The sequence below is a fragment of the Psammomys obesus genome, unplaced genomic scaffold (assembly GCF_907164565.1).
Source record: "Psammomys obesus unplaced genomic scaffold, mPsaObe1.curated_primary_1811, whole genome shotgun sequence".
NCBI lineage: Eukaryota > Metazoa > Chordata > Mammalia > Rodentia > Muridae > Psammomys > Psammomys obesus.
The window spans coordinates 17,934,397-17,945,706 of NW_026596095.1; the positions used below are offsets into that span (position 1 = coordinate 17,934,397).

The 11,310-nt window shown below is 42.6% G+C and overlaps 1 protein-coding gene across 1 annotated transcript in view; it reads left to right on the forward strand.

The window, feature by feature from the left end:
- Nucleotides 1-11,310, forward strand: part of Col25a1 (collagen type XXV alpha 1 chain) — a 410,134-nt gene that overhangs the window by 234,769 nt on the left and 164,055 nt on the right. The window contains exon 5 of the mRNA XM_055628339.1: nt 1,557-1,574. Within this exon, the coding sequence (XP_055484314.1) occupies nt 1,557-1,574 (18 nt within the window). The remainder of the gene's footprint in view (nt 1-1,556; nt 1,575-11,310) is intronic.

Here is an 11,310-nt window from a genome sequence, read left to right on the forward strand (position 1 = left end):
TTTTATTTGTGTACATGAGTGTGTTGTCGGTCCATGGTGGCTGGAGGAGGGCATCAGATACCTTGGTGCTGGAGTTAAAGGCAATTGTGAGGTGCCTGAAATAGCTGCTGGGAACAGAGCCTGGGTCTTCTGCAGTAATACTTGCCCTTAACTCCTTATCTCTGGCCCCATACTTGGTATTTTAACTACTTGTAATCTAATATTTGTTATGAGACTTAGTCTTGTGAATCCAACTTCCCCAGAGTATAATATCAACATAATGGAGTGCTTCTTCTTGCCGTCCTGCTAGGCAGAGGGGTGGTTGGTTGAAGGTAGAGCTGCATCTCTGATCCTGCTCAAGCTGGTGCTGTACCTGGAGTGGTCTGAACTGCTCGGGGCTGCAGCCGCCTGTCTTTGCAGACCCGGGGTACCTCTAAGCATCCTTAGCTTTTCAGCTGTCTCTCACATGAGACTGCACAGCGTGTCCATCTGTGTGGCTAAGGTCTAAGCCACGGGGTGTTTACCAGCTGTGCTGTGTGTGAGCAGAAGCAGGTAGATGACTGAGCTGTTGCGGTGTGACTTGTGCTATACAGCTTTCCGATCCTGCTCAGTACTGAACACCCTGCAGGAGGGAGAAGGTTGCCAAGGGTGATCATGGAGTCTGAGCCTTGTGCTATCAGTTATTTTGCTCACTGCCAATGAAGGCATTGCCATCAAAAAGGCAGGACCACAACCCCAGAATCCTTCACCAATGAGCCTCCTGCTCCCTGAGTCTCCTGTTTGTGTCTAGCCCTCGCTGAATCTGTTACTGCCACTTGCCACCCACTTTTTCCTAGAGGCGATGGCAGGTTCTAGAGGCGATGGCAGGTTAATTCCAGGATCTTTGACTTATCAGGCTCCTGGGATGCTCTTTAATAGAGGACTCCTCTCAGAATGGCAAGTAGGCCACAGACTTTTCAAACATAAGCTGACCCACACAGGAAGCCACTGTCGCAGCAGATCCCCCCACACACACACACTACATTCAACACTTCTGAGGACTGTGGGTTAGACTGCCAGTGTCTTCACCAAAGCCAGTGCCTTACAGGCATGGCTGAGAGCTGGGAGGCGGGTGTTGTGTGCTCTTGTCTCCGCATTGCCCGAGTGTTTCTCTCTTCTCAGCTGGCTGCTCTGTCCCACTCTGCGATTTCTGATATTCTTTCTCTCTTTGGAAGAGAGTGAAATCTCTTCTTCTTTATGCTTTACAGAAAGGCAGCTTCTACTCTGCCAGCTTACCCCAGAAGTCTATTTAGTTATTTTGGAAGATTCTGCGTCTTTCATTTAGTCTCATTCGACTGAAGACTCAGTTGGAGAGTTTGTGGATGTTGTGTGTCATCAATGCTTTTGTTCCCAGGACTCTCAATTCACAGGATACAAAGATTTAAGATCCAATATGAAGTTATTCATATTATTGTTTTCAGACATATTTTAAAGATGTTTAGAATGATTTTAGATATCAGCATGTTAAAAACATATATTGAAAATATCCATCATAGACATCAATTTTATAATTGTTTTTTCTTCTTTTCCAATTTCAGGGTCAGCCTGGTCCTCAGGTAAGTGATCTCTTTCCTGACTAATTGACCCCAATTTAGGATTTTCCTAGTGGGGATGTTTTCCTTCAATTGTTTTCAAAGAATTGGAAAAAAAAAAAAAAGGAAAAACCTGGAAATTGTGACAGTACCCAAAAGGCCAGCTGTTTTCCAGGAGTGAAGCTGGGAGACACTTCAGGGTTGAGGGACTCACTTCACCTGCTGGGCCAGATGGCAAGTTACGGCGTAAGGTAGCCTCCTTCCCTCCCACAGAACAAGACTCTTAACTGACCCAAGCCAATGCCCAAGCTCTTCTGGGCATGGCGACTTGTTCACGTGGGCTGGTTTGCCTCAGATGCTGATTAATCAAGTCCTAACGCAGACTGCGAGCCCACAGACTCATTATTTACACTGAGGTATCCCGCTAGCTGCTTCCGATTTGATGTAGTCGGGCACTGACTTTGTTCTCCAACTGCCGCAGACATGATTTATAAGTAAGCACGAATGCAGCCCACAGGCAGTCTTTTGAACTCTAAATCATACTGAAGGAAGAAAAAAAAACATTTTTAAGAGGTGGGGAACACATACAAAGCTAGAATTATAGAAATGAAGCAAGCTCCTATCAGTAGTGTAGCAAATTCAAACTCAAAAGCCTCCGTACTCCTCGGTAGCAGGATGCTATCGAGAGGAGTTGGGCGTTAAAGAGGATGCTTTCCTTGAACACTGTAACCCCTGTAAGCGATGCAATCACTTGCTGTGTTCCAGTCCATCTTCTTTCCCTGTGATGTGCTGAACCCCGCTTCTGCCCTAGATTGTTCCCTGATAAGCCATTTTATGATAACCTTGTAGTCGGTGTCAGGAGTTACTTCTTATAGGTTAGTCTTCATTCTATACGGTATGAACCTAGTTACTCTTAGCTCTAGCTAGAAGGTTGAGTAATAATACAAGCAGAAAACCACACTTACTGCAGTACAGTCCTCCTTTCACATTAACCTGGAAGAAAAGTTAGGCTCTTTTTTTGGTACCTTGAAGTTCTTTATTTTTGACAGTATTGTCATTATTATCATCATCATTATTTACAATTTATTTACTTTGTATCCCAGTTGTAGCCCCCTCCCTCATCTCCTTTCTGGCCCACCCTCCCTCCTTCTTACCCCCTATCTCCTCCCTAGTCCATTGATAGGGGAGGTCCTCCTCCCCTGCTGTCTGATAGGCCCTAGTCTATCAGATCTCTCTCATTTATTTATTTTAATTTATATTGGAGAGGAGAATGCCCTCATTATTGGTAGCTTTTCCTCGTGTAGCCCAAGTCAGTTCAAGTTAACAGAGCCCTGACCTCAAGCTACACTGCAGAGCAATAGGAATGAAACCTGCATGGTACTGGCATAGACCTAGATCAATGGAATCAAATCAAAGACTCAGAAATAGACCCCCACACCTATGCATACCTGATTTTTGATAAGGAGCCAAAACCATACAATGGAAAAAAAGACGGCATCTTCAAAAAATGGTACAGGTCTAACTGGAGGTCTACATGTAGGAAAATGCAAATAGATCCATATTATCACCCTGCCCAAAACTCAAATGTGAAGTTTCTTAAATGCCCCAGACCCAGGACTTCTGAGGATGACTTTGACCCCGCCTGTGAGAATTGCCTGTGCCTGTATGACCTCAAGTTCTAGCAACCATGTGATGTTTAAGGCACCCTGTTTATGGCACCTTGCAGATAACATGGGATCTGAACCTTGTTCAACATATGGTCCTAGTGTGTTGGGTTTCTGTCCAGATGCTGGATTCTCTGTCCTTGTTGAATCATTTACTGACTCCCTCCCTTACTTTCTTTCTATGTTGCTCTTCTTGTCCCGGGTCTCCCTCTGTTTCTTCCTCCTGCCTGTTGTTAAAGTCAGGGCTACGGTCCTGTAAACACAATAGCACTGCTAATGTCAGGTGGGATGACTAAATCCCTTTAGCTTACAGCATACCTGGTAAGATTTTAGATTTCTCCTGCATATGTCCCCATTGCAGTTCTTCACACTGGTGCTATGGGGAGCAAGTGAGCTGCGGGGAGCAAGTCAACAGGGTGAATATTTGGCTTTCCTCTGACAAATGGAGGCGCTGAAGGCTGGGCTGAGAGAAATAAGTGGGGATCCTATTACCTATGTTGACCAGATAAATTTTTCTACCATGGCTTTGATAATGTCCCTTTCCTGATGCCAAACATTTGAATCTTAATGCGTTCTCTGTCTAGAGTGTGACAGAGCCTCCTGATTTGGCCTGTTGTCTCACCTTACACTGATTTTCATTTATGTTCTTCATGAACCCTATGCTTTACCTAGACCAAATTGAACCATTTACATTTTCTATTCTAAGTGGTTGCTTTTTTTTTCTCCTTTCTTGGGACTCCTTCCTCTTAAACCTCATGTTCACATATCCAAACACAAGATAATTTTCTTCTTTACTGAAGAGATTTTCTTCCTTTCTCAGATTCCCACAAAAAGTTATCTATGCAGCTTATTACAGTATATTGTGCTTAAAGGAGAGAGCATGGACTTGCAGTTAGACAGGGTACAAGTCAGATCCAGGCTGTGTCATTCTTAGTCTCAGCCTCCTGTATGAATTACTTCTTCACTGTAGTAGCACTATCCACATGTGTAAGACAGTGTCCTCTGTTAATACATGTTGTAAAAGTTAAAGTGTCGTACATAAAATAGCTCATGTGACACCTGTACATGGTAAGCACTCAGGAAAAAATGAATTCTGTTATTCTCCTTTGGGTCATTGTAGTTATTTCTAATCATTTTTGTCTCTCATTTTTTTTTTGTTAAAAATATTGCTATGTTTTATGTGTATGGTATTTTACCTGCGTATGTATCTGTATACCACTTGCATTTCTGGTGCCCGTGGAGAGCAGAAGAGGGTGTCAGAGCCACAGTTACAGATGGTTATCGTCTAACACATGGGTCTTGGGAATTGAACTCTGTTCCTCCGGAAGAGCAGCCAGTGCTCTTAAAGACTAGGCCATTTCTCCAGCCTTCTTTTCCGTAACAGACTTTTTTTTTTTTTTAATCTTCAATGCAGGAACTGTGCTTTCATTCATCTTTACTTTCCTCCACATCTAACTTACTACATCACATAGAGTAATTTAATTGTAGGGTTCAATTTTGGTTTTGATTTTCACAATCAAACTATTCTTGCCTAAACATTAGTACTCTTCCACAAATAAATAATTTAACACAAATGGCATATACCAGTTGCTTTGAAAATATTTTCAGGACTCTATCTTGTCCTCTTCACAAAATACAAAGAACTTTTCTTTAGCCCAGATATCCTTCACTGTCTTTAGAAGTAAGCAAATAACCCTCTCATACTAAGGCCATTTTCTTGCCTATCATTTTTTGTTGTTGTTTTGAGTCTAAGAGCCCTCTTCATAATTCTTCTTTGGAGTTGCATGTGAACATAAAGTAGCTGTAATTCCCTTAGGAATTTTGAGCACTAAAGTGGTGTGCATGTTGTAATTCTGTATTACCCAGTGAGAAAAAAATGTAAGAGCAAACCACAAGCAAATTCCATCAGACAACTGCACAGGGAGGCGCGCAGCTTCCATTTGTGTTTGCAGATACACTTGGAAAGAAGTTGAAGATGTCGCTATGCCCTCTTCCCCTAAGTACCCATTTGCTTCTTTTCTTTGTTCTAATACTATCATTGTCGTTTCTCAAGGCTTTATGAAACCGTAAACTCAAGCTGTGTATATGCACTGTAAAGAGTTCTTCTGGGGTAAAATATTGTACTGTGGGGCAGTATTGAGCTTTCTAGTCATATGTTCTAAATTACATACGAAGCTCCTTCTAACCTAACACTTTAGCAATTCCCATATTTCATATTTGTGTTTCAGTCCAGCTTTTTCCAGATTCACATAGTCTGATTTGGGGGCAGAAGGAGGGCACATGCATTCTCTAAGAAATTTGAAAAATGTGTGCATGCCTTTGTGCACACGGGTGTGTAGAAAGCCCCGGGTTCACTCACTGCTATGTCAAACCAGCCATGTATCATCACCTGGATAAACTCAATAGTCTTACAAAGTATATTTTATTGTTATTATAAAACAGTGAGAATGATAATACAAGCCCGAATGCTTTAGAGTTTGGGGAATTTAATTAAGTGTCATTGGCATTGTGGCATGAAGGACTCCATTGTACTCCAGATGGGTTGTATTATTAAGAGCCTATATGGTATAACTATTTCTTTATTTTACTGTAATCCATATGTCTTTATTTCACATGCACATTCATGTATTTAAATAGTGTAGAATATAGAATTATTTCCAACTAAATTAATTAAAGAGCTTCCATTGCCAACTTTATGCTGTATTTCCTAAGAAATATATTACCTCTCATTTCACCTGAATTAATGTGGGTAACCTGTAGTGTTCCATGAATAATTAAGCTGACTGTCTGTTACTTTATCTCATGGAAGCTGTTACCCTTGTTTTTTTTTTTTTTTTATTCTCAGAGCCCCTTGTTTTTTTTAATCCCAGTCTCTCCATACAGTGTTGATAGAAAACGCATAATACAATTTTTGTCTAGTAGCAAGGACTGAACGCAAAGCGCTGCCCACGCTGGTCAGATGCTCTGCCACTGAGCTCTACCCCAAGCCCCTCCGTAAACTCTGCTAAATACTGAACTGCCATGGGCTACATCTGTGTAAGGGTCTTAGGTTATCTCCATGCATAGTCCTTGGTTGGAATATCAGTCTCAGGAAAGACCTCTGTGCTCAGATTTTTTTGGTTCTGTTGCTCTCTTTATGGAGTTCCTGTCCTCTCCAGATCTTACTATTTCCCACTTCTTTCCTAAGATTCCCTGCACTCTGCCCAAAGGTTGTCCATAAGTCTCAGTATCTACATTGATAGTCTACAGAGCAGAGATTTTCAGAGGTCCTCTGTGTCAGGCTCCTGACTTGTTCCCTCTTTTCTCCTTCTGATGTCCAGCCTCTTTGCCTTTCTGGATAGGAATTGAGCATTTTAGCAAGAGTCCTCCCTCTTGATTAGTTTCTTTAGGTGTACAGATTTTAGTAGGTTTATCCTATATTATATGTCTATATGAGTGAGTATATACTGTGTGCATCTTTCTGTTTCTGGGATAGCTCACTCAGGATGATCTTTTCCAGATCCCACCATTTACCTGCAAATTTCATGATTTCCTTTGTAATAGGAACAGGGACTGTCTCTGACATGAACTGATTGGCCTGCTCTTTAATTTCCTCCCCCTGAGGGGGAAGCAGCATTACCAGGCCACAGAAGAAGACAATGTAGCCACTCCTGATGAGACCTAATGACTAGGATCAGAAGGAAGGAAAAGAAGTCCTCCCCTATCAGTGGACTTGAGGAGGGGCATGCAGGCAGAAGGTGGAGGAAGGGAGGGATTGGGATGGGAGGAGGGAGGAAACCACGGGGGGGATACAAAGTGAGTAAAGTGTAATTAATAAAGAAAAAAAACAAATATAGAATAAAGCCGGGGCTTCTGGCTTCTTCCTTTTGATATGAATATGGTTTCATAAGTGTAGAAATAATCTGTTAAAATTTGCCAGTAGTTTTTGGATGAAGAATTCTGCTTTCTAAATAAGTACACATAATATGTAACTTAGCAATTATGTAAAAATATATGTGTATGCAAGGAACATTATATATAAACAAGATATATTTCTTCTGATTTTGTTCTTATCAATCCATGCGGAAATCAGATAAAGAATTTTTTTATTTAATTTTTTTTCTTATCAATTACATTTTATTAACTCTGTATCCCAGCCGTGTCCCGCTCCCTCATTCCCTCCCAATTCCACCCTCCCTCATCTCCACCGTGCCCCTTTCCAAGTCCACTGATAGGGGGGACCTCCTCCCCATTCATCCGATCCTGTTTTATCAGGTATCTTCAGAACTGGCTATGAAGCCCTCCTCTGTGGCCTAACAGGACTGCTCCTCCCTTGGGGGGTGGGGAGGTAAAAGAGCTAGTCATTGAGTTTCTGTTAGAAATAGTCCTTGTTCCCCTCACTATGGGAAACCAATTGGTTACTGAGCTAACACAGGCTACATCTGAGCAGAGGTTCTAGGTTATATCCATACATAGTCCTTGGTTGAATGTCAGTCTCTGAAAAGACCCTGTGCCCCAATATGTTTGGTCCTTGTGGAGCTCCTATCCTTTCCCCATCATACTAACTCCCCTTCTTTCATATGATTCCCTATACTCTGCCGAAGGTTTGGTCATGAGTCTTTGTATCTGCTTTGAAAACACTGATAGTTAGAGTCTTTCAGATGCGCTCAGTAGACTCCTGTCATACGTTCAATGCACATCCCATCTGTCTTTCTAAACGAGGATTGATCATCTTACCCCATGTCCGCTCTCGACAGAGGAATATCGAATGGCAGAGAAACACTTAAAGAAATGCTCAACCTCATTAGCCATCAGGGAAATGCAAATCAAAACGACCCTGAGATTTTACCTTGCACCCATCAGAATGGCCAAGATGAAAAACTCAAGTGACAACACATGCTGGAGAGGTTGTGGTGAAAGGGGAACCCTCCTCCACCGCTGGTGGGAATGTAAACTGGTAAAACCACTCTGGAAATCTATCTGGCGCTTTCTAAGACAATTAGGAATAGTGCTTCCTCAAGACCCAGCTATACCACTGCTAGGTATATACCCAAACTTTGCTCAAGTACACAAAAGGGATATTTGCTCAATCGTGTTTATAGCAGCTTTATTTGTAATAGCCAGAACCTGGAAACAACCCAGATGTCCATCAACAGAGGAATGGATACAGAAATTGTGGTATTTTTACACAATGGAATACTACTCAGCAATCAAAAAGGAGGAAATCATGAAATTTGCAGGCAAATGGTGGGATCTAGAAAAGATCATTCTGAGTGAAATATCCCAGAAGGAGAAAGACAAACACGGTATATACTCACTTATATAGACCTATAAGATATGACAAACATAATGAAATCTATACACCTAAAAAAAATAATCAACAGATAAAGTATTTTAAAGATACAGAAAAAAACTCTGCTTAATAGATACATATTTAGTAATTCACATTTAACGATAATTTTATATGCACCTGATAAACCCACTGAAGATGTCAGCCTTCTGCAGCATATAAAAGAAGCATATAAAACACACGGCACAGAGTTGCGGGAGTGGGCTCTGCACTCCGGAGGCAGACACCTGGGTTGACATTCTACCACTTACGAGCAGTAAGTGACTTTGGGCAATTTTTCTAGCTTAATGCCTCAGCTTTTCAGCATGAAGGGAGAATGATTTGATTCAATACATAACTTAATGAAGCAGCCGAAGCGGTCTATGGCACACACAGGTGTTAGGATTAAAGGCCTTTGTGAATTCCTGCTGCATGCCTTCTTCCTTCAGCCCTCCAGAAGCATAGCCATAAAGACCTGATGCCCTTCTGCTGCTGCATGCTGTCCTTGCAGGTGGTCCTTCACCTGCTGGGGAAACAGAAGGAAATAATGGACTCAATATGTGTAGCTGTGGATAAATTAAAGAAGTCGCAGACTGATTAGTTATTGTTGGGTACAGCGGTCACGTTTGAGGTCTCTCTATAAAACAGAATGTTACCTATATGGTTAGAGATGTCCCGAATATTCTTTAGGGGCATAATATGCTTTGAATGATTTCAGATTTTGAAACATCTTTGATTAGCGTAGCGAGTGCAGGTCTACTCCCTCGCTAGGTAAAACTTAGCCTTTCTATCTGGCTGTGTTTCCCACTCTTCTTCCCAAATGACCAGTACATTTGATGCTAAATTTTTAGGCTCTTAAATCAGAACAGATCTATTTTAGTAACTCACCCTCAACGGAATTTCTCTTTACAAAAACATGAATAGAATGAAGAGGTTGGGATGAAAACTCAGTGGGTAAGAACACTCACTTCCCAAGCATGAGGACATGGCGCTGACTCTTCAGTACCTGCAGGAGAAGCTGAGGAATGAGATCTATGACCCAGCGCCATAGGGCTCAGAATCAAGAAGATCACTGGTGCCCACTAACTGCTCTGCCTCGAGGGAATATGTAGAGAGTGATAGAGCACACACCCAGTGTTCTCCTTTGATCTCCACCTCACAGGTGTGCACACACCTGCACACATACACGCACATACACAAACATGCACATACACATATGTAACATGTGGACAGACATATACTATACATATATGCACCCAAGGGAAAAAAATTATTCACTTTACATCCTGGTTGTAGCCCTATCTCTCTTCTCCTCCCAGTCCTACTCTCTCCCCTCCCCCTCCCTTCTCCCCTATTTTTCAGAAAATCCCCCCCCCATTCACCCCAGCTCAACAAGTCACAGCTCATCAAGTTGCATCAGGGCTGAGTGTGTCCTCCTCCCCTATGGTCTGGCAAGGTAGACCAGCCAGGGGAAAGTGATCAAAAAGCTGGCAAGAGAGTCCATGTCAGATACAGTCCCCACTTTCCTTACTTGAGGACCCACATGAGGTCTAAGCTTCTCATTGGCTATATTTTGTAGGAAGGTTCTAGGTCAAGTCTATGCATGGTCCTTGATGCTTCAGCCTCAGCAAACGCCTCTGGGGCCTGGTTAGTTGGTTCTGTTGGTCTTCTGTGGCGCTCCTGTCACCTCTAGATCCTTCTCTTTTTCCTCCCACTTTTCCACAAGAATCCCTGCACATTGACCAATGTTTGGCTGTGAGTCTCACCATCTGGTTTGAGGCACTGCTGGGCAGTCTCTCAGAGGGCAACTCTGTCAGGCTCTTGTCTGCAAGCTTATCAGATTATCTTTCATTGTGTTAGGAGTTGGCACTCTCCAATAGGGTGGGTCTTTGGTTGGGCCAGGCATTGGCTGGACATTCCCTCAATCTCTATTCTATCTGCTCTATCTTTATCCCTGCACATCTTGTGAGCAGGGTAAATTTGGGCTCGAAAGTTTTGTGGGTGGATTGATGTTCCCGTCCAAAAAAAACAAAAAACAAAAAACAAACCTGTTTGTTTACTATGTGTTCAGTGGACATAGTAAATAAATATCAACAATTATTACTTTCTTTTGATGAGTCGTGATCCACCCTACACAATCTCTTATCTAGTAACCTTGACTGTTGTGCAGTTTGGAAAATGCACGGCAGAGTTTTGAGTTTCTGAGAGAAAGTTTACTCTCGCAGTAAACCCAGCACCACCATTTACATGTGTGTAACCTGAGCACTGTACACACAGCTCAGCAAAGGGAGGGTAGATTCTGCCACCCAGCTCACGCTGTAATTGCAGAGCCTCGAGGCTCTGCATCTCTCCAGAAGAAAGCCTTCTAATGTACAATTTCCTCCTGGGCCAGCAGAATCTTGAATAAAGAGTGTGCGATTTCTCAGGAGAAAACTAATCAGGTTTTAGGGATGGACCAGGTATCCGAGATCAGAGCAATGTACCCATATAGACCAATAAGCAGAATTTTAGGGACAGTGGGTAAGTAAGAGGTGACTGTGGAATTGAATGGGCTCTCTAGAGAAGAGAAGTCAGTGGGGAAGGAGGAGTTAGTTTTGAATTCCAACATGAAGTGGACCCAAGGATCTCCATGGGTCAGAAGACCCAGATGAAAGCCCACCAAAGGAAGGGAGCAAAATGATCAGCCATGTGGAGTGTTGCCACTGGTTCCCTCAGAGGCAGGCAGTAGTTAACAGCCACAGGTGTGTGTGTGTGTGTGTGTGTGTGTGTGTGTGTGTGTGTGTGTGTG